At 41.5% G+C, this 24,056-nt stretch overlaps 1 protein-coding gene across 5 annotated transcripts in view; it reads right to left on the bottom strand.

Moving 5' to 3' along the window:
* Positions 1-15,979: 15,979 nt before the first annotated feature.
* RB1CC1 (RB1 inducible coiled-coil 1) overlaps positions 15,980-24,056 on the bottom strand; it is a 92,314-nt gene continuing 84,237 nt past the window's right edge. For 2 of the 5 annotated variants that reach the window (XM_047842995.1, XM_047842999.1), the window contains 3 exons: positions 22,389-22,447; positions 20,159-20,295; positions 15,980-17,806 (listed from right to left, as the gene is read on the bottom strand). In XM_047842995.1, coding sequence (XP_047698951.1) covers positions 17,631-17,806; positions 20,159-20,295; positions 22,389-22,447 — 372 coding nt within the window. In that variant the 3' untranslated portion in view covers positions 15,980-17,630. The remainder of the gene's footprint in view (positions 17,807-20,158; positions 20,296-22,388; positions 22,448-24,056) is intronic. The other 3 variants (XM_047842998.1, XM_047842997.1, XM_047842996.1) reach the window with 3 other exon arrangements.

The raw sequence follows: 24,056 nt of genomic DNA on the forward strand, positions 1-24,056 counted from the left end.
AATCTGGACGCTACGGAAAAGTTGAATTTCTCCTGGAAGGGAAATGGAAACCCACTAAGAAGTCAGTGGAATTGAACTCTTAAGGGAGCCGTTAGAGTAGTCTGTGATTTAGGTCCTGGAGAACCCGCATATTTATAGCTTTAACTCTCTCTTTTGATACATCCTTTTCAAAAGTTAAATATAAACAGGTTCCAATTTGTTTAGCAAATTTCATGGCATCTTTTGAAGTCGTTTGACCGATTCATTGATTGATGTTAGAGCATTTCTTATTAATTTGTATTTATTTTTAGTTGTATAAAATAGTAAGCTTTGGGGCACCTGGGTGGTTCAGTCGGTTGATTGTCCAACTTCGGCTCAGGTCATGATCTCACAGTTCATGGGTTCGAGCCCCGTGTCGGGGTCTGTGCTGACAGCTCAGAGCCTGGAGCCCGCTTCGGATTCTTTGTCTCCCTCTCTCTCTGACCTTCCCCTTCTCTCTCTCTCTCCCTTCTCTCTCAAAAATAAACATAAAAAAATTTTTTTTAGTAAAAAAAATGGTAAGCTTTTATCATATTTGTAGAAACAACACTTCTTGGTGAGCTGGTGACCGTTTTATTTTGGTTATTTCATTCTCTGAAGGTATTTTTTTTTTATTTTTTCTTCTTTTCATAAGGTTAGAAAATCTTTCCCCTTTCGGGGTGGTGACAGCTGTTTAACTCTATCACTGTTCTTGTTTCTAAGCGGTGTCTATAGTTTAAAAAAAAATTTTTTTTTTTAACATTTATTTGTTTTTGAGAGACAGAGAGAGACAGGGCACGCGCAGGGGAGGGGCAGAGAGAGAAGGAGGCACAGAATCTGAAGCAGCTCCAGGCTCCGAGCTGTCAGCACAGGGCTCAAACCAACGAATCGCGGTATCATGACCTGATTCAAAGTCGGACACTTAACTGACTGAGCCACCCAGGCGCCCTGTCTATAGTTTCTATAACTCATCTAAATGTTATTTCGGGTGACGAGCTAGGTGGATTCTTTTTTTTTTTTTTTTTTTAAAGCAAGGCAGATGTCTTCTCTGCCTTCATTTATGATGTGCTGGATTAGCTAACCTGACCTCTTCCCTCTGCTGCTTATGGAGGGATTCTGTGGACCCAGGTTCTTCATTTCTGAGGTGATGGGTTTAATGATGGTTTGGCTGAGGGCACAGAAAGGGGCCAGTGGGCTTGTCCAGGCGCCAGGAACGAGGTGCAGGTTGAGGCGCGCTTGATGGGGTTCATCTGGGACTACCCAGTACCCAGACTGTGACACAGGCACCCCCCCGCAACAATGTGAAGAAGGTTGTGGGGGCTGGTTTAAAGACCCAAAATAAATCACCCCACTCCTATTACCCTTTTACCATCGTCAAAATTATGAAATTGTCCTTCCCCTCTTTATGCATACACCTCCCAGGCTAAAGCTACATCATGGAATTTGATTTAACCTGAATTTCAAAAAAAAAGGCAGATCACTTGTTCTGAGCACTGGATCTTTTTCTAGGGATGTTAAGCATTTAGCAATGCACTCTTTTAAAGTACGATACTGCAAGCTTGGCTTTCTCCATTTCTTCCTTTGAATTTCCCTTCTCTGCCATATTTATCCTGTGAACAGACATAAACGAAGGATTCTGTTGTCTAAACTTGCATCAGGGTGGATTGAGGCTAGATGTAAGGAACTCCAAAATGATGAAAAAGGAATGAACTTGCTTTGAGCCTAGCTGCCAGGCACCGTTCTTGACTTTCTGCAACTCATAGCCTCGAGTGACAGGCAGAAAGACGGGAAAATACACGCAAGATAGGGGCACCTGGGTGGCTCAGTCAGTTAAGCGTCCGACTTCGACTCAGGTCATGATCTTGCAGTTCATGAGTTCAAGTCCCACATCAGGCTGTGTGCTGACAGCTCGGAGCCTGGAGCCTGCTTCCAATGCTGTGTTTCCCTCTCTCTCTATGCCCCTCCCCCACTCGTGCCCTGTCTCTGTCTCAAAAATAAATAAACATTAAAAAAAATTTTAAATGCAAGACAAAGACATACAAAGGCAGACAATAAACTTAATAATCTAAGACATCTTCCATGTGCACTGAATATCTTATGGTATTGGTTCAATGCGATGCTTACCGTGTTTGAATTTTGGAGACCAGAGGGAAGGTGAGAACAGTCGGATTGGACGGGACAGAGGGAAGACTTGGGGCACATCCTCTCTACCACCTACCCATTGGCCCACAGTGACTTGCACAAAGAAATGAGCGAGGGTAGTTTGAGACGAGAGCATTTCCTTGTGTCCGGGATTGTGAGGTTGGTTATGAATAGAGGTCATGGTCCTGATCCTGGGCTAGTCCATCCACCTCTCTAAACAGCAGTGTCCTTACATTAGCTAGGACACAGGGGCAGCAGGAAGTTAATCAATCAGAAGACTGAAAGCCACCAGCAGGGAGGAGGGGGCAAGGGACACGAAGGGGAAGGAATGTGTTTTGCTTCGCAGAAGCAACAGATCCAGCCAGGGAGCTGCCTTGCTAGGCGTTTCACCGGAGAGCCCCTTGCTAGGTGGGTCTCCCCTGATAATCCCTTATGTGACCCAGTTGGAGCCATATTGGAGCCCAGGACCTGCACAGAAGCCCTCCTCATTTGTCCTGAAGTTACTTTAGCTCGTTATAATACTAGGATCTCCCCCTGTGGGCGGAGTTTTCAGCCATTTTTTGAGCATATGATGTACGCACTGGCATGTTGACGTGCTCGGCATGTGCAATTGGACCACATTGCTTGGGGTACATTAAACTGAACCCAACCCAAGGAAGCGTTGAAAGCGAAGAACTTTTGATGACTTGTTACCAAAAGGAGACAGGGAGATAGCTCTCGTAAAGCACTGTCTCCCTGTGGGTTAGGACAGGAAGTTTTGATTAAGTGTATTAGGGGTAGACCCTTTGACTGGACCCTTTGACTTCCGTAACACTTGTATGTAAAAACGGAGAGATTTAGTTCCAGGTGGAAAAAGATGGTGAAACTCGCTCTCTTGACTCAACTCAATCTTCCTGAAGTTCTAGGAAAGAAATAGGTTGTCAAATAGTTTGGAAGTAAATCTGAACAATACAAACATGGGTCGTGTCAAGAGAAACCAAAGGACTTAGGAGTTTGCTAAGAGTTTATTCAGGGAAAAGGTTTTATTTATGGAAATGATGGGTAGAAGTAAATATAAATAAATAAAGCTATCAATACATGGGAAAATAAAGCATATATGTAATAAATTGGAGATCACCACCCAGAAAGATTTTTTCTTAGATGTATAAATTTAATGCAAGTGGAAATAAAAAGGAAGCAAAGCAGGTGGGGGTGCCTGGGTGGCTCAGTCGGTTGAGCATCTAGCTCTTGATTTTGGCTCAGGTCATGATCCCAGCGTCATGAGACCAGGCTCTGCATCAGGCTTGGAGCCTGCTTAAGATTCTCTCTCCCTCCTCTGCTCCTGTCCCCCATGTGTACGTGTGTTCTCTCCCTAAAATAAAGTTAAAAAAAATAAAAAGGAAGCAAGGTAAAACACCGCTGACATCAAAAAAGAGACTTTAAGCCCTAAAATAAACATTTTGTAAAGTAAATGTTTTTAAATAAATCCATCAATATAGTTTTTACAAGAGACTCCTGAAACAAAATACAAGGGTAAAACTGAAGAGATGGAAAAATGATACGTGACACAAATGTGGACTGAAAGGATGTCAGGGAGGCAAATTCAGTATAAGACAAAACGTATTTTTAAAGCTTAAAGCATCATACTGTTAAAAATAAATTGTAAAGAGGCCCCAAATGGAGTCACCTGCCCCCAGGACAGCAAACGGAGACTTAACTACTTGCATGTGAGCTTCAACCAGTCAATATGAGATTTCCTGACCAGCACTAGTGAGGTAGCCTGCATGGGACTCCCACTCTTCCCCCAAAGGGAGGTGACCTTGCCCGAAACAACCTTTTCTTTTCTTTTGCTAATAATTTTCTTCGCTCTGCTCTGTTTCTGCCAGTAAAAGCCTTCCATGTGCACAGATCCTTGGAGCTCCTTTCTACTCACTAGATGGGATGTTGCCCAATTCATGAATCACTGAATAAAGCCAATTAGATCTTTGAATTGCCTCCATTAACAATACAAAATAAAGAGGAATGTTGTAGGGATGCTAAAAGGAAAATACGTTAAGATGTCACAGTCATGAACATAGATCCCCTTAACCGTATAGTCTAAAAAATACGTGCAGCAACATATGACGAAATAGTAAGAAATACACAAATCAACCATTGTAGTTATTTAAAAACTTAATGAGATAAAACAAATATGTGGCAAAATCCATAGATACAACCACTTAACCCCACGCTGACGAAAATATTGACTATTTCTAGCACCCAATGCTCCTTTCTACAAAATTAGCTTCTACCATCACGATTCATTTATCTGTTCTTGAACTACACATAAATGGAATCATTTAGCACTTTATTAATAGCTTATTGGCCATTTAGTTTTCCTCTTTAATAAAGAATCCATTCAAGTATTTTTTTTTTCCTTGTCTTTTCCTTACTGATTTGTAGCTCTTTATATATTCTAGGTACTAGTCCTTTTGTACCTGAACCAACATGGGTTCGCTCTCACTCCTTGGTGAGTCACAGATACACCAGGTGGGGTTGTTGCACAAAATAGACTTCATTTGCAGCAAATGAGGAGTCATGGGGGAATAACTTCCAAAGCCATGACTCTGAGAGAGGGTGAATGGGTACCTTTTTTTTTAGGGTTCGGCTGAATATTTAGACAGGGAAGCTTTGTCATCATAATTAGAGGCGGGTAGCAATTTGGCTTACATCTTAAGGAAACAGACCTATACTTACATTGTATGTGAATGAGGCTGAGGTCCCACCTAGGGCAGGATTTTAGTATTATAATGAGATCAAGGGAATTGTCCCCTTTATCTCATGGTCATTCCAAGGGTCACTCCAGGGTCCATCTGTGCAGGCCTAGGTAGGGGTTTAGCTCAACTGGTCTGGGTGGTCTGGGCCGGCTGGAGGCCCTATCAGGGCAGTTGCTGTCACCTGAAGGGTGGTTTTGGGTTTCATATGCCTGGGTTAAGAGGTAAACCCTAAAGAGATTAAGAAAAAATGTAAGACAAAGGTTGTGAGTACAAGCACTAAAGCGAGTACAGGCAGTAAAAGTCAGGTCCCGGGGTCTGGCCGGTGACACTTTGGTAGCTGTATGCATTGAAAATATCTTCTCTTGGCCTGTGACTTGCCTTTTCACTCTATTAGTAGAGTCTTTTGATGAACAGTAGTTGTTAGTTTCAGTGAAATGCAATGTTTCAATCTTTTAATTGGCTATTTTTGGGGTCCTGTTTAAGAATTTTTTGTCTTAGGGGGAAAAAAAAGGGGTATTTTTCTGTTGTCTTTGAAAAGGTTTATTATACCTTCCCATTTAATTTTGTGATCCATTTCAAATATGGTTTCTGTGTTTCAAATACGTTTTGTGCCTAGTATGCAGGGAAGGTCAAGGTTCATTTTATTTTCCATCTGGTACCTTTTATTAAGAAGACCATCCTTTCCCTACTGAGCTGCAGTGGTACCCTTGCGGTAAATCAGGTGACTGTATATATGTGCGCGTATTTCTGGACTGTTTTCTTTTCCATTTTATGCTGTGAGCAGAAACCAGGACTGGATTTGTGAGGCTATAGATAGTAATTTCCCAGCACGCTATTTTTAGGTTGAGACATGAATGCTTTTGCCTTGATATAGTTCTTTTGATTCTTTTCCCTGACGTGCTTTCCAACCCTTTAGAAGGACAAAGGTGGCAGGGTGCTCAAAGACACGCGCTGGTAATGGGGACCCCAGACAGTTTTTACTATACATTTTACTCTGCTTACTTTTTCTAATAGAAAAAAATTACTACAAAAATTAGCATGTTCCTTAACCCAATATTTAGGAAAAAAGTAAAATTACATGAGCCTTTATTTTGCATTATTCAGAGTTCATTTTCTAGATTCCTGATGATATATGAACGCCTACTGAAAATATTCTACAAATGTTTTGAGATCTCGGAGAATAACAGTGCTATATTCTGAGACTTTAACTTCTCTTATTTTTGGGGTGTTAAGAGAATGTTACACCGGTTCATCTTTAATCTTGGCATTTAATACAGTAATTAGTGTAGATATTCATGCAATCTTCATATTTGCAATGTATATTTTAAATTACCTCTTGATTAGGTAAATTTTTAGTTCTTGTTTGTGAATGGAAACATTAAGTACAAGAAGAAATATTTTTATATACTTTGGCTGTCCTATTTTTTGTGCAATGAAATTCCATATATTCTTTATAAACTGACAGCTGAAAACAAAAATCTCCTGATGTAAGTGTTGGTCCCAGGTTCTCCGATGCATCCAGTGGAATTAGTATACCAGATTCAATTCTTCGCAACTACTTGGTCACTGAACACTTAACGTGAAAATCTCTTAAGTTCATCTCTCAAAGCACCAGGCTCCCAGAAAAATAGTTTGGGCAATATGTGAAAGCTTTAATTATGAAGTTATAGAATTCCACTTTTCTCCTCCCTCTAGATTCACCCGTGCTTCCTGAAAATGTTAGGGGAGTTTTCTGGAGTCCCATCTAACACCAAAGCTTGTTGATAAATGACCGCTACCTGAATCGTTCAGGCAAGGAAGTTTCTGCCAAGTGAATAAAGTTAGAATGAGTCGTCACTGCCCCACAGAATCCAACTTTGGCTCATGTGCACCATGAAAACTGTGTAGTGTGTTGGCATTCACAATACACACAACGTAAGGACCACAAAGGGAGCACGTTGTTACCTGAGATCTTCTATGATGACCTTAGTCTGTGAAGAGAAGTCAAATTGAGCTAGCGGATCCATGTGTGAAAGAAGTGATATAGCTGATCACGTTACCGGTTCAGTTATTTTTGAAGCGCGTAAACTGATGTAAGAAACATTTAAAAAGGCATTTTTCTATCAGCCGCAAGAGGGCCCATTTAAATTTCAAGATGGTGAATGAACTTCTCTTGTTTGGAAATGAAAAAAATAAATATCAGGGCACCTGGGTGGCTCAGTCGATCGGTTAAATGTAGGACTCTGGATTCTGGCTCAGGTCATGATCTCACGGTTTGTGGGTTCGAGTCTCGTGTCAGGCTCCATACTGACAGCATACAGCCTGCTCGGAATTCTCTCTCTGCTCTCTCTGCCCCTCCCCCTGCTTACGGGCTCGCTCTCTCTCAAAATAAGTAAACATGAAAAAAAAATTTCTAGATCTGTACTTCCATCCGTTTACTGCGTAATATGATTAGTTCTCTAACATCTTTAATTCCCTGTCAAAAACAAGTTTCCATATGTCATGGTTTCCATGAAAATTATACTTCATTTAGAGAAAAACAGAATTGTCAAAATAAAAATGGCTGTATCTAATGATTCTTTTTTTAAGTGCATTTATTTATTTTGAGAGAGAGAGAGAGAGAGAGAGAGAGAGCACAAGTTGGGGAGGAACAGAGAGAGAGGGAGAGAGAATCCCAAGCAGGCTCCACACTGTCCACATAGAGCCTGACTCAGGGCTTGAACTCATGAACTGTGAGATCATGACCTGGGCTGAAGTTAAGTCAGAGGCTTTACAAACTGTGTCACCCAGGGGTCCCTCTAATGAATGATTCAAACTAAAATAGGGATCAAAATGTTTAATGTTTTCAAAAATACCCTAAAATATGTATTCTAAAATTATTTTATTATGTTTTAACATTCGACAGACTGCACATGCCTGAGCGGGGGAGGGGCAGAGAAAGAGAGAATCGAAGCAGCCCCCACCCCCCGCGCTGTCAGCCCAGAGCCCCATGTGGGGCTCCATTTCGCAAACCATGAGATCATGACCTGAGCTGAAATCAGGAGTCTGAGGCTTAACCAACTGAGCCACCTGGGTGCCCCTAAAATTATGTTACGATACAAAATATGGATGTTAAGTAATCTTTCAGTGCTGCTATACCTTTTTTTAAAAAAAGATTTTAAGTAGTCTCTACACCCAGCATGGGGCTCAAACTCACAACCCTGAAATCAAGAGTCGTATGCTCTTCCAACTGAGCCAGGCAGGCACCCCAAGTACGGCTACACCTTAACTTCGGAATGGGAATCACAATTTTTATTTGTAAGTTCTTGTGTTGAAACCTTTACCCCAGGGAAAAAAGAGAGGGAAAGCACAGGGTTTTGGGTTCCTCTTTGTATCCCTAAATACATCATGGCTGTCGTCTGCTCTCTGAGGTGCCCTGGTTTAACTTTTGTGTGGTGTTGGTGGTGGGCGGGGGTTAGGATGGGCTTATATGCCCCTTGTTTGTACAGTGAATAACCATAGCATTGACCTAGAAGCCTAGGAAGACCACTCTGCCACTTCTAATTAGTGTTTAAAAAGTACACAGACAGGACGCCTGGGGGCTCAGTCGGTTAAGCGTCCGACTTTGGCTCAGGTCATGAGCTCACAGTTTGTGGGTTCGAGCCCTACGCCAGGCTCTGTGCTGACAGCTCGGAGCCCGGAGCCTGCTTCGGATTCTGTGTCTCCCTCTCTCTCTGCCCCTCCCCTGCTCATGCTCTCTGTCTCTCAAAAATAAATAAGAAGTGTTAAAAAAAAAAAAAAGTAACTAAAAGTATATGGAATCTTTGAAAAGTCTTTCTAGGCATGTATAAATATTTGTTCATCACTCTTCAATAAGCAGAATACTTTCACTCACTTTCTCCCATTGTGACGATCACAACACACTGTAAGGTTTATTTCTTAGATAAAAGGAATTCCTACAGGACATCTGAGGCTAAAAAAGGAAGTTACACAGGTTAGCCAGCAATTTACTTCGGAGGTCGTATTTGAACCCCGTTTTAAACACTAGAAGCCTTCTGCCCCTTGTCAGAATATCACATGGTGTCCTACCTACAAGCCTAAGTAAGCAGCAGGATCTGCATAAAACACTGGAATTTTCCAGAGGAAACAAGCTCTAGATGTTTACATTGAAAAGACTTACCCCATGAATAAGGAGGGCTATGTTCAAGTCATGCATTTTTGAGGCTCAACCGTGGATATTGATGATGTGGGACTAAAGATAAACTTGGGCAAAGTGCAGCCCTGAAATTCCACCACGAACAGAAGGTACTAGACCACAAGCACTGCAGACAGCTTCTGTTGCCCTCAGCGTGCGTCACTGGTATGTTATCTGATTCGGCCTCGCATCCTTGTGGCCTATGGGTTAAGTGTGACTGGTTGACCCGATTGGATAAAGTTCAGGATTTTTCCTTAGAGCAAAGGCGTAGTTGTTTCAAGGACAAAGGCTAAATTCAGATGGAGTGACAAAAGTCAACCCCGCAGACTCTTGGTTTCTTAAGCGTGGTCTTTGAAAACGTGGGCTACTTCGTGTAGACCAGTAGGTTCATACTAATATAAGAGGCTTATTGCACAACGGTCAACACGCTTCTTGTCGCTAACGAACTATATCCTTCTAAGCTACGCTTGTGCTCTTACAGTAATTTCTAGAACTTCCGCCAGGAGAGGGCCACAGTGACCACTCACCACTTTCAGCCAACATCCAATTTTGTTATTATAGTAACCTTGAGTAGATGGGCTCCCCAAGAACTTTGCAAAGAACTTGTGAGCAAATGCTGTGCAAAGTGACTTTACTAAATTCACTGATATTAGCCATCCCCCAATTCACAATTGCAGCCCTTTAAAGAATGCCACAAGTGCATTAGGAGGCATTTGGCTTTGGTCCTTCTAACCAAAATAAAACTTCTGGAGTTTATTGTTACATGAATACACAGAATCATCTTGATGTCAACTTTAATGGAGACGTTCTGAACGTCATTCTAATCATAACCTTTTAATGACAAGCTGTGTAATTAAAACAGTTGGAAATAATAGGGTGGTGAGCACTGGGGAGATATTTTAGTATGCCTAAATTGTTGGGATATTCAAGATTTGTATAAAATTCTGGGTATTTCCATCCAGGTTAGCTTATTCTAATAAACACTACAAAGAACATATATGGGGAGGAAATCTAGATGCGCAGAGGGATAAAGAGAATCCCAGGCAGACTCCACACTCAGCACAGAGCCCCATGACCGTGAGATCATGATCTGAGCCAACATCCAGAGTTGGAGGCTCAACCGACTGAGCCACCCATGCGCCCCTGGGATTTTAAAACATTAAGTCCCGTCAAGGCAACGTGGATTTGGTTGTAGTCTCACAGAAACGTGACCAGAACGTGGTTACACTTTTTAAAAAGCTAACACCTGAACAACTGAAAAAGGCAGCACGACTATGCAGGGGGATGGAAAGAGGAAGCTGGGAAACGCAGCTGGGGACGACTGCGCCAGGGGTGAGGAGCATCGAGAACGTTACACGCTGACAGCTGAACCGCCATGGCTACCCGACGGTCAAAACGTGCTCCAATTTCTGGCTCACCGGGCTCCATTTTGGTAATTCTGCGTCCCACGAGACGAGGAATTCATGTTAGTGCACTCCGTTCCCTTGGCAACTAACTATATTACTACCACAAAGGCCAATGGGGTTGTTGGAAACCAGAATCACACCTCCACGACCATGGCCTGCCTTCATCCAAAGACATGGAAAAGCTAGTGCTATCGATGCACTCATTTATTTATTGGGAAACAGTTTGGGGAAGGATATTTAGAAGACGGAGCCACATACCCCTGCCTGTGAGGCGATGAGTAATTTAAGGAGTAAGAGGACAACTTTGATGTGCTGTGAAAGCAGAGAGATTTCTTCTTAATGTTCTAGTTACACAACCCGAACCCGTCTCATGCTGTTGTGACTAGTAATTATCGCTTAGTTCGTGGTGTGAGATTTCAACTGTCTTAACCGGAAATACTCTATAGATAATAGTAAATAGCCAGTTATTCAATACATTGGAACTTGTTTGAAAAGTCTCTCTCTCTCTGATGTTTTAAGGAGTACACAATTGTTCACAGTCCTCACCAACGTGAAGGTGCCTTGGGAAACAGCAGGTACCAAAGTTGGACCGTGACTTGTCTGGCGCTCCCGATCCCCACGCATGTCAGGACGAGCGACGACAAAATTCTCGCAGAATTTTTGAAAGCTATTATATAATGATGATGTTATTCGCCAGGCAATTAAAAATACTTTAAATTATGCACAGTTGCTTGTAGTGCTGTTAAGAGTCCTCTGGGAAATGGGGCGCCTGGGTGGCTCAGTCGGTTGAGCGTCTGACTTCCACTCAGGTCATGATCTCGCAGTTCGTGGGTTCGAACCCCGTATTGGGCTCTGTGCTGACAGCTCGGAGCCTGGAGCCTGCTTCGGGATCTGTGTCTCCTTCTCTCTCTGTTCCTCTCCTGCTCACGTGCTGTCTCTCTCTCTCTCTCTCAAAAAATAAATAAAGATTTAAAAAAAAAAAAAAAGAGTCCTCGGGGGTGCCTGGGTAGCTCAGTGCCTGAGCTGACTCTTGATCTCAGCTCAGGTCTTGACCTCAGGGTTGTGAGTTCAAGCCCTGCACTGGCCTCCACCCTGTGCATGGAGCCTACTTAAAAAAAAAAAGATCTTCTGGCAAGATTTCCAGAGTACAAAATGGCCACAGTTGAAAAAGTTGCTCACTCATGGTTTCTTGTATTCAGTGCCTCAGGCTAACCTCGAGGAATATTCATGAAAATGTGGTATTTGCAAGGATTTAGTTATGTCTATGGTGGCATGAAATGGAGGGCCAAAGCATACATTTCTACTAGCCCATGTCTAACCTGTTTTCAAAGTTGATACCTACATGTATGGGGACACCTCTTAAAAAATGTTTATTGAGAGAGACAAAAAAGAGAAAAGAGAGAGAGAGAGAGACAATGCGCGCGGGGGGGGGGGGGGGGCAGCAGAGAGAGAATCCAAAGCAGGCTCCACGCTGTCAGCCCAGAGCCTGACGTGGGGCTCGATCTCACCAACTGTGAGATCACAACCTGAGTCAACATTAAGAGTTGGCTGCTTAACCGACTGAGCCCCCCGGGGGGCCCCCAGAATTCATAATTCTAAACAGGTTGGATAAAGAGGTAAACTTGTAGTATCTGATTATAACTGGAATTGCTGAGAACTCAGGCATCTTACACGCTCGTGAGATTCGGCTTGACACTCGTGGGAGTTAAGAACTCTTCAAGACACTGAGCAGTTCGCCTTAGAGGCTTGGACTGGTTAGGCAGACAGTCACCGGTACAGCGGAATTCCAAAGACATTACAAGTGACACCTGCATTAGCTATTCACGGACGGGTGGAGGACTTCGCGGGTGGCATTTCCAAATCAGTCCGAGAGAGGAGTATTACACCACCAATTGGGAATTAGACCGTCGGACGCATCTTTGCTATGAGCGTCCACAAAGCTGGAGACCTTTCGGAAGCCACTGGTAAAAGTGGTAAAGATTTTTCTCACCCTGCGAGTGTCGGAAACTCCCGAATTGCCCAGATTATAGTGAGAGTGAGCACGGAGGGATTCTTCTGTCTTGCCGGCCTAGCATCTGCTCTGAGGCAGAAGGAAAGGGTGACATCTATGAAAATGGCTTAGGAGCACAGCGTTTTCACGGGGGGCACAGACACCGAATCGAGAGGCATCACCGGGTATCTTCGCGTGGGGCAGTTACTGCTTTGATGAGAGCACACAGGGAACCGATCTTGCATTTTGTCACAGTGACGCTGGCCACTTGTTTCCACTAACACGAGGACTGGTGTTGCCAGTAAGACTTATTTATTTTAAGGCAGGAACGGAACAGGTGGCGCTCAGTCTAATGGCCTCCAAGTGTGAGACACCTAAGAAGTATGTAAACCAAATAGCTTTCAGCTGACTGCAGAGTCTCATTACCACTATGTTAAGAATTGTTTGAAAGAATTTCCACCTTACAAAGATGATAAATCATCTAAAAGTATGTTCAAAAATTGGCCAAAGACGGCTTGTTTATATTCTGAGAGTATGACTAATAATAAAAGCTATTGATTGGTGGACAGTAAGTTTTAACTGCTTCCAGGTTTCGCTAGTAAGTAAAGACATATTTATGGAAATTATTTTAAAGGATTGCCTACAGTTTTGTGGCTTTAGACATCACTAAATCACATTCTAAAAAAAAAAAAAAAAAAAAAATCCGAGGCGATCCATAACTCTTTCTAAATATTAAAGGGCAACGGCTGCTTTGCACCCAACTTCAGAAAGAACTGTGGTCGTTTAAAAAAGACAATTTCCCCCCCACCACTCCCACACTTGCAATCTGAGTGGGTTCTGTTAGTTTGACCAAAAGACAAGTGGCCTAATTGGACTCCCAAGCCTCTGACTTTTGCTGCCTCTCTTTTAGGAATGCTGTTGCCCAAGCTTAGAACCCCAGGGCATTAGGGCAGGCCACAAGGGGAGCCGAAGCATCCCCGAGGACGGCCCTAACTAGCCTTCAGACACTCGCGTGAAGGCGTCACGGAGCGTCCGGCCTGAGCGGAGTCAACAGATGCCCGCAGCCACGTGAGCGAGTACCGGGTCTGGAATGAACAGTGACGCAACAATGGGCACTTGACCCAGAGATCGGGACCGACCACCAAGGCTGGGAAGGTAGGGAAACTGCTCCTGAGCTGGAAAGATGACCAGTTTTGCGGCGGCAAAACAAATGTGTGCCTCTGGCTGAAAGTTTCGAAGAAACACTCCAAGTGAGAATTAGTTCATTCTGGCCGTGTATAACGAGGCACGGGGAGAGATGGTTCCAGAACGCACGTCTCTGGGAAACGCGACTTGACGAAATAAAATATGAAGAAGCACTTGAAAACATCAGTTGTGGCAATCACACCACAATAGCACAAGAAGAAAAAAAACAAAAACAAAACCCAGTCGAAAAGCTCTTAGTAAAGGCTGTGGGCTGTACATGAAAAGAAACGTAATCGTAGTTCACGACTTTGCTCAGCAAACAGTAGAGAGTCATGATAACGTAAATGCTCGTCAACCAGCTGGAAAGTAACATAGTAAATTACTGGAAAAGCAGCAGAGAAAGTTCTTACGAAATAGCTAAAATGTCATACAAGAAAGCAAATCGAGGGGCGCCTGGGTGGCACAGTCGGTTAAGCGTCCGACTTCAGCCAGGTCACGATCTCGCGGCCCGTGAGTTCGAGCCCCTCGTCAGGCTCTGGGCTGATGGCTCAGAGCCTGGAGCCTGCTTCCGATTCTGTGTCTCCCTCTCTCTCTGCCCCTCCCCCGTTCATGCTCTGTCTCTCTCTGTCCCCAAAATAAATGTTGAAAAACAATTAAAAAAAAAAAAAGTAAATTGATAAATTATTTATCAAGATAATTGCAGTATAGTATTATTTGGCACTTATAAGCTAAAAAGTATACCTCTAGGTGACACAACTGGGAAACAGAACAGGGGCTTGGGAGAGGGTTCGCTGTTTTGAAAGCATAGGCATGTCTTGTTTTTTTTTTTAATTTTTTTTTTTCCAACGTTTATTTATTTTTGGGACAGAGAGAGACAGAGCATGAACGGGGGAGGGGCAGAGAGAGAGGGAGACACAGAATAGGAAACAGGCTCCAGGCTCTGAGCCATCAGCCCAGAGCCTGACGCGGGGCTTGAACTCCCGGACCGCGAGATCGTGACCTGGCTGAAGTCAGACGCTTAACCGACTGCGCCACCCAGGCGCCCCAGCATAGGCATGTTTGACACCACGATAATTTAAAAAATAAAAATGAAAGTTTACATAATTTTTGCTCCTTCTGTTCTTAGCATATGCAGAGGTATCTGCGAAAATCAGTAAAATTATCCACATAATCCATGTGTGCTTAAGTTTTACTTGCAATAAAATGATTTAAGCATGATTCTTGTAATAAAGCAAGCTACGTTTCTATGAGAGATTGGGTAATGGATGTTAACAGGCTTTGATTATGCAAAAAATCTTTGTAATACCTAATGTTTATTGAATACTTAATGTTTTTAAAATTGTTCATAGCACTTTATAGGTTTATTAACTTCATCACTTAACCTTCAAAATAACCTTACGAGGTAGGTAGGTCCTACCATACCATCTAGGGAGAAAACTGAGGTTCAAAGCTAATGCCCGTCGCCCAAAGTGAAGGTTAGATCGAGATGGAACTCAGGGGTTCTGATGCCCAAACGCTCAGTACACTGACCGTAAGCATACAAAGGCAAGAACTCCAAGAGTTTTGCCAGGTTCCATTTCTCTTTTTAACAAAGAAAACTGCATTTTCTCTCCATGTGCTTTATAAAGGGATATGTGGACACCGATGGGATGGCTATAAAACAGGATGGAAGAAAAACGCTAAGTGACAAAATCCATGAAAGAGCAGCGTCAATGAGATGGCTTCCACGTTCAGTGTCAGGCCACGGCGGCTCCACAGCACAACGACCACATATTTCTATGTGTGAGAGGCACCCAGTCAGTCAAAATGGTCCGCCTGGCAGATGCATTCAGACCCAACCAAATCTGCTTAACAAAACCGCTCTGGAGATACGGCAGTTTATCGCTTTGGTATTCTTTGCCCTGAGAGGTCATGGAAGGACTGAATAGAAACATGTGAAATCATTTGTTCATTTATTCATTAATATGTTGTCAAATTCAGTTTTCTATACACTATGGTGTTTATTCCATTTTCTGTACTATTAGATATACATATTTAAAAAAATATTTAACTTATTTTTAAGAAGAAATTAAATATTTTCTGAAAAAGAATCATTTTATTATCGTTCTCTAGCAACAAACCTGAAACAAGCCTCATCCAACTCAACTAACTCATTTAAATACCTTTGCTCCGTAGCAATTTGTCTAAATATCGAGTTTACACAATTCTATTCTACAGAACACTGTTTTACCCTGTTACATAGTATATAGTTAAAGAACATTTTTGTAATAAACATGTTTCTCTTTCGATATGATACAGAACAAGTTTTTCACACTTCCCAGCAATCACTCGAATATATTAAAAATGCATCCTTCTTTAAAAGGCACACACATTTACAGGTTCAAATCTTTATTGTTTTAAAATTCTACATGTCTTTTACAATACAATATTTTGTTATTTAAATGACCTCTAAATGGTTAATGTACAATGAATATGCTTTTTCTGAACTCAAACCATGGATTACGATTTCATCAACAGGATTATTTCCAACCCAAATCAAAAGAGGTCGGGAAGGTTTTGAGTGCCGCGTTTGAAACGGTCAAGAGCACACACGCTTCCCCGTAGAACCCAGGTGGCCGCTGTTCAAAGTGCTTTTGAAGACTGCTGATTACGGCTGGCCTTAACATCAGTCGATCGAATGACAGGTTTTTATTTTGAAACGTCAAAGGGCATTTAAAAAAATAAATGAAACAATTTGCTTTAGTAATCTACAGACGCAAACTCAAAGTTATGATTATCTGCATGCAGTAACACTCCTCTTTAAATAGTTCTGAAGAATTTATACATTTTATAAAGAATGTGTTTCAGAGTGCAAGTTTTCTGATATTGATTTCACAAAAGGACAAATGCTGGTAATAAGAGCTAACATTTACTATCTAAGTCCAAGCTAATGTATATGTAACAGGCAATTAATATGGCTCACCGTAAGCCACAATGCAGGGTATGCCCTTTGAGAAAATGAACTACTTTGGTCCGCATTTCTAGTTATTTGGGTAAAAAAACCAAAAACAAAACCATTTTAAGTCGGCCAAGGCTTTTGATGAATTTATTGTTCCTAAAACGTAGCCAGTTAAAAAGGAAGTGATATACACCAGTGAAGTGTATTGTCACGGCGACCTCCGTATAAAAAGACGGCCTGCTGTTCTTGGAGTGATGAGTAAGCACTGTAGGACAGATCAGGAAGGTGTCACGGGACGTTTGATCTCTTCCTTAAGTTATACTTTCTTATTCCATGACACAGCTTTCACTCTGTAAAACTTTGTCCCCAGAGGAACCTTGAATCGGTTTTGTGCCTAAGAAGAAAAGAAGAGGAATGACTTCAATGGTTAAAACCAAACTACACAGCACTGTCCGATTGTACTACTCAGTGCGAGAGTACTGGGGGCTGGGGAGCACGGGCGAGCAGAAGTCTTTACCGAAGTGCCCAAGCCCCGCCCCTCCCCAGGCTGAGAGTACACGGAACCACTAACATTGATGGAAGAAAGAGCTGGTAATCGTTGCTCAACAATACGGTACAAACGGAGCCACAGGTCACGATTTCGTACCGAAGAACTGTCAGTACACAGTTTAAGTTCCATCAGTGCTTTGGAGCAGAGAGGCCCCAAACCGTTCGGTAGATTCCACCGACTCTACGGTGTCGACAGTGCTGACGCTACAGTCAGGGACGTGTTCAGCCATCAGATAGTTCACATTATCTTCCTTCCCGGGGGACAGCATATGAAAATAAGAGAACAACTCTGCCTACAAACAGATGCACTCAATCATCAGTTATGCTACGTGTTCTTTCTTCGCACACGAAAACACTAATGACTGGATAGTCACTGAAGAGCGTAGTAGTTTTCATGTACAGGCTGATGAGTTGTTGGTAATCATCTATCCATGTCTACTCTCTAAAGAGAAATAACAAATCCTTGTAAAACTCCTGGTTGGTACTCACACTCCTTAAACTCAAGGCCTAACCAGGCCTAACTCGATCCAGTGAGCTAAAACCCAACCACTGCGCTATTAACAATTTCTGTGTCAAGGAGTATGTGAATCTCAATCTTCCTTATGATTCCTAGGTTTATTTTATCTGATGTAGTTTTTACCTTTTTGGCTTGACAGTATTCCTTTTCCATTACTTTTCCAAGTACCCAGGGTCTTCGAGATGCACCTGAAGCTAGTGAATGAAAGTGTGAGTTTCTTTTTAAAAGTAGTTACAATTACTCATGAAAACATTAACTGCCAGAATCAAAACAGACGGATAAAGTTCTCAGAAGTGAAAAAAGGTGGAAGACTCTTAAAACTGAAATCCTTAAAAAACAAAATGTTTTCTGAGATAGAAATGGAATCATTTTACTTTTCAGCCATTGATTTTAACTTTCCTCACTAAATATAGATGGTAAACCAAATCACAGAACTAATAAAAGTTCAAGAACTACAAATAATCTAAGTACAAATCATGAACAAATAAATCTAGGAATTCTAAATTAGCTCAACAGTGCCATCTACCGAAATGCTAATGAAGATGGCCATTTCTATTTCTGAAAGCAGACGGACAAAATTTATCTTCTAGGTTCAAAGCGAAGCACTGCCTTTGTGGGGGGGTGGGGGGGTGGTGGTGCCTTTAACGTCAGTGCTCAAGGGTAGGAGCCTGTGTCATATCTGTCCCGCACAACGCCTGGCACGGCAGCGGTAACGTGGTTGGTGCACAATAAGTAACGATTAAGGGCTAACGGGTTAAGAAGCAAAGCCCGGAAGGGCGGTGCTTGTGTGATGGGGAGATGGAAAATGCGGGGGGAGACGGCAAATGAGGGAGGAGACAGGATGAAAAGCTAATCCTCAAAGAGCCAAAGTGTGACAAGCTAAGAAAGGGAGAGTACTTGTTTCATTTTTAAATTCATTAAAAGAGAAGCTAATAAAAGAGTTGACCCAAAGTATTGAGTCAACAAATGGTCTGCTTAGGCTAAAGCCTGAGATTCCCAAGAGAAGACAAATCTGACTTTTATTCCCTAAACATAGTTTGGCAGGATATAAATGAAGGATATCATGAATGAACTATCAGAAATGGAAAATGCTCTACAGAGTAATTTAGCACTTCACAGATAATGCGTGATTTCTGAAAAGAATGATCTAAAACTGAATGCTTATGTTTTATGTCTGAGGAGTAATGGGTCCCACTGTCAAGGGCATAAAAACACTCTAGTATTTTGTATTTCTTTAAAAAAGTGGGGGTGGGGTGGGGGTCAGGAGGGTAGAGTTCCTTGGTAAAGTAAGACTGTTAAATTCTTTTCTCCAAGACTTGTGATAGCCCTTCACGTGGTCATGTGCACTGTGACCTCTAAGGGTACACAAGAAGTGTTTCCTAGATTTAAACACTAACTCTCCTACTCTTGGGAAAGGCACACTGAAATTTTTAAAGATCCATGATATAACTTAGCCCCTTATAGTTCTGGAAACAAAAATACACACGTTTGTGGATATTTATGCATTTATACATTTAGACATACACATGTAGAATAAAACAAATGGGGCAAAATGTTAACAACAGGTGAATCTGTAAAGGTCTATAGGTCTTTTCTTGTGTTTTTAAACGCTGGTACTTGTGCAACTTTTTGGTAAATTTCAGAATCATTTTCAAACAAAAAAATTTAAAGAAATGAAAAAAACCCCAGAAAATCGAAAAAAACCACAACGTTCATTGTTTTCAAGGCACAAAATCAGTACGTTGTAAGCTTATCTTCTCATTTTTCAAGGTTCTACGAAAACTGTACAAGTCTATGCACATTTCTGTATAACCCATCACCAACAGCCATGATGGAGTGATCATGTGACACTGGCCTAATTCAAGAATTGGTATTTGCCCATGTCGGTAAGTCATTCCACACGGACACATCAACTGTAATGGGCATATATTCCTGTACTTTAATAATCCTATTTAAGCTAAGTATCCCAAGGTATCTATTCTCTTTTAAAGATCAAAGCAATAGACAATAGACACTGTAATTTAGTATATTTTAACAAAGTTTTTTTAAAAAAGCCAAAAAAACCCAGTAAGTATTGAAAAGTTTAATGAAAGAAAAAAAAAAGGAAGAACTTAAGATGGTAAGTAGGATAGAAAAGGCATTTTACAACTGGAGAACTTTTTTTCTAAACCTGGTCTTTACTGCCTTTATAGACAAATGAGTGTGTACTAAGCTAAAATAGGCTGCATGTGTATGAGAATTTTGACAATATAATTCTGCCTCTGCTAGGGTATATCTGATCCAATCTCATTAAATCCACTCTATTTTCGAACTGTCAGTAGAATCCTGGAAAATAATCCGGATAATGCAGATTTTATACGACAGCAACAACAACAAAAACAAAACGAAAAAACGAAACAAAACAAAAACAAAACAAAAACAAAAACGTATTAAGCAGAGTTCCGTCTGAGTGATGTAATTCTGTTATGATTAGACAGGAGGGGAAAATCTCTGACATACTGCGTGCGCTCCAGCTTCGCTACTGTGGTTCCGGATGTGACACTTACCACCCTCACCTGGTTTCAGATCCAGGGCAGGCAGAGACTCCGAATGCAGGAAATACAAGGTTGGACTAACGGTAAATAACACGTAATTGTCATGGCGCTCGTCCAGGATGATGAGCACCAAATCTCCCACCTGAAAACTGAAGAAAGGAATGTAATTTATTACCCTGAAGAGTCACTGCCACACTCCTCTGAAAACTTCAAGCATATATTCTGCAGTGTTCAGCCCTATATTCAAGTATCAAACACTACCTATTGTTTAGAAAAACAAAACAAAACAAATGTTTGGATGAGGGGGGAGAACACTCCCCCCCCCCGTCATCTAGTCACAGGAAGATGATGTTCATCCTTTATCTTCCACTCACACTACGCGCTACCTGCTATTTCTGTCTCTGGGTATAGTGCTCTTCTGTTTGAAAGAAAGCCCAGCAGTGTTCAGTTCATGTACTTAATCAGGCTTAAACAAGTCGGTGGAAATGACTGCTTTAGGGTGAGGCCTGAAACACGGAGCGAGGAAAGAAGGAAGTGGGTGTAGCTGCCCACAGGCTCTAAGTGATGCTCTCTTCAGAATCAGTTTTCAAAATGTTCAAAATATGAACAGGCCTTGAAGGCTAATCTTGCGGCCTCACTGAATTTCTCTCTCAGTCTAGCAGTGTTTTAGTGGAGGGTTTAGGGTTTTCTTGATGTAGTATCATCTCATCTGCAAATAGCGGAAGTAATACGTCTTCCTTGCAGAGCTGGATGCCTTTTATTTCGTTTTGCTGTCTGACTGCTGTGGCCGGGACTTCCAGCACTATGCTGAACAGAAGCAGTGGTTACTGGAGGGGAGGGGGGTGGGGGATGGATTAAGAGTAAGTACACTATCATGTTGAGCACTGAGTAACTGAGTAACGTACACAGTTGCTGAAATACTATGTTGCACACCCGAAACTAAGGTAACACTGTACGTTACCTATACAGGAATTCGAATTAAAAAATGTAATAAAAAAAAAAACAAGGAAAGTTAATTTTGGATTTCACACTTGCCACGATCATTTAATTCTGTAGGTCTTGCACCTGATAAATCATCAGAATCACTGGGAAAGCTTTTAAAAGAGAACAGTTTTTTATTCATTAATTGCTTATCCTACAAACCCTCGATGCCCGCCTCACAGGATGTGGCAGGCACTGTTTTGGCTAAACACCAGAACATCTTTAAAAAGGCAGATAGGGCCTCTCCCTGGCAGTTTTTTTCTTTTTCATAAAGCTCATCCCATTCTAATCTTTGAAAGGCCCAACCCTGGATCTGACTTGACATACAGCTGACACATAAAAGCAGATACCATTTAGCCCTTTCAAATCACTGAGAAAAGAGAAGATTCTAATGAGGGTCAGTAACCACAGACGTCTGACAACCAAAAATTTCATTGACAGACCTATTACAGACAAAATACAGAAGACTAACCAGTGTTTGTGAGCTGTTAACAATGCTTTGCAAAAACCTTATTACAGAGACCCTCCTTTCCAACAGCCCGTGTCAAAACCCGTGGAACAGGATGGCTGTCTGTGAAATTATTCAACTGATAAATTTAATAGTGTACTATGAATCTGTAGTGTATCAATTACAACGAAGTCTGAAAAATAGAAACCAGAAACACTGCAACTTAAAAAATCTCCTATCTGAAATGACTCTCCGATCTAAAATGAAAAAGACTAAGGTGATCAACAGGATTTAGAAGCGGTGGCACTGGGGGTGCCTGGGGCCTCAGTCGGTTGAGCGGCCGACTTCGGCTCAGGTCGCGATCTGGCGGGTGGTGAGTTCGAGCCCCGCGTCGGGCTCTGTGCCGACAGCTCGGGGCCTGGAGCCTGGTTCACATTCTGTCTCCTTCTCTCCCTGCCCCTCCCCAACTTGTACTCTGTCTTTGTCTCTCAAAAATAAATAAATGCAAAAAAAATTTTTTTAAAGAGGTGGCATCAGCTGAAAAGTGGAGTCAAAAAGATTTCAGAAGTATTTGTGTACAAATGATAATTAAAGCTGTAATTGAATGTAATCCTAATGCTTCCAAGAATAATTTAGAAAACCTTTACTTTTAATAGAAAATGTTTTACTACCAACGAGTACAAAGCTCAATGCACCTGAGATCTGAAGGATTACAGCCACTGAAATATATTTCCGTTAACAATCCAATGCTATCTAAATCAGTGACTCTATTTCACAGGAAAAACTTTGCGAAAATATAAATAAAATACTTACTCTCTAATAGCTATCTTTTCCGAATGCCTTGAGGATACCGAAGACATGCTCTGAGACATCTGAAAAAATGGACAGTTCATAAAGCTATTTACACAATTAAAGCACCGCATATATTTATTAGGTCCTTGCTGCAAAAATTTTTCTCGATGTCACACACATTCAGATCTGTGCCTCAGCTTTTAAGAGTCCAAGCATAAGGTTCATTAATATAATTCCTTTCCTTCAACAATAATTTTCAGTGGACAAATTCACCTACACTCTTACTTATGTTATTTTCTTAATCCAATTTGGCTGCATTAAAGACTACGTATAGAATATTTTATTTGTAATTCCATAGCTAATATTAAAAATATCACAGGGAAAGAGATTAACAATTTTTGGAGAAGAGTTTGCCAATTCTACACATCAGTTTCAAATCTACTGGTAAAAGAACAAACCAAAAAACTCTGCAGGAAAATCTTACTCAAAGACTCACTAACTTGGAAAAACAAATAAACACAATGCTACTCTGGCTGAAATGTGGGTCGGAGAACAAAGTTCTGAGAGTCGGTAAAGTCCCTCTCTGACGTCCAAGGCAACTTCTGAGAAGCTTCAGTTTAAAAACCCACAATTCTGAGCAAGTGCTAAATGAGGAAAGGTGTGACTGTCACCCATTTCCTCTCCTGATGATGAACAAAATGGGACGAGACACGCGAGCTGACGCGCTGTTGCCTTAGCCCAGCTGGGACGGCTTGCTCTTCAAACGGGCTTTAATCCATTTCTGACACCATCACATGACACACGGGGCACGTGTCCCCCAGTCTCAGGGCCAGAAAGGATGGTAAAGATGCCTTCACTTCCCAAGCAGAGTGGGTAGCACAAATCAAGGACAGACAAGTGGATTTCTCTTATTAAGTCTAATTCTGATTCTCAGAATTTCTTCCATTGCTCTCTGAACATTATCTGGAATAACGAAGGGTCTCATTAGTGCTTGAAACAAAATAAAAAGAACAATAACAAATAATGAACAGAAAGGCCTAAAAGTACAGCAATTTATTATCAAAATCATCCAAATGGTCTACATACTGCCAGTGAAGGCAAGTTTGACCATCCATTTTCTGGACCATATTTTATTCAGATTTTTTAAAAAGCTTAAGTTTTTCATACATTTATTATAAACGAGGTCTTAGATTTAAGAAAACACTGTGGAAACAGTTGTAAATGGACATGAAAGTATGCTTAACATTGAGACACCTCTCTGGGTGGGAGTGGGGTCCTCTGGATCTGAAGGGCAAAATCCCTTCTTTCACAAACACTTCCCAAGCATCAACTGTGTACCAGTTACTACTGAAGGTGCTAGGAACACAGACAAAACTGACTACAACACCCTTGCCAAACAGAGCTTAAAATCTATTGGAAATACTGCATCAAACAGCATGTTGAATGATGTCTGAGACAGGCAACTCTTCTCAGTCTTTTTGAACAACGGTTTGCTGTACTTACAAAAACAGCAAATAGACTTAAGATCGTCTTGGTGATAAATTAATGATTGACTATAATGACTGTAGACTAACTGACCATATGACTAATGACTACAGAATTTAGATGTAACTTTTACTGTTCAATAAGGTACAGGAAAGAAAAGCAGATGTTTCCCTACAAGATACTGTTTTTAAAAAGCTCAATTCT

This window comes from Prionailurus viverrinus, chromosome F2, assembly GCF_022837055.1.
Source record: "Prionailurus viverrinus isolate Anna chromosome F2, UM_Priviv_1.0, whole genome shotgun sequence".
Lineage (NCBI taxonomy): Eukaryota > Metazoa > Chordata > Mammalia > Carnivora > Felidae > Prionailurus > Prionailurus viverrinus.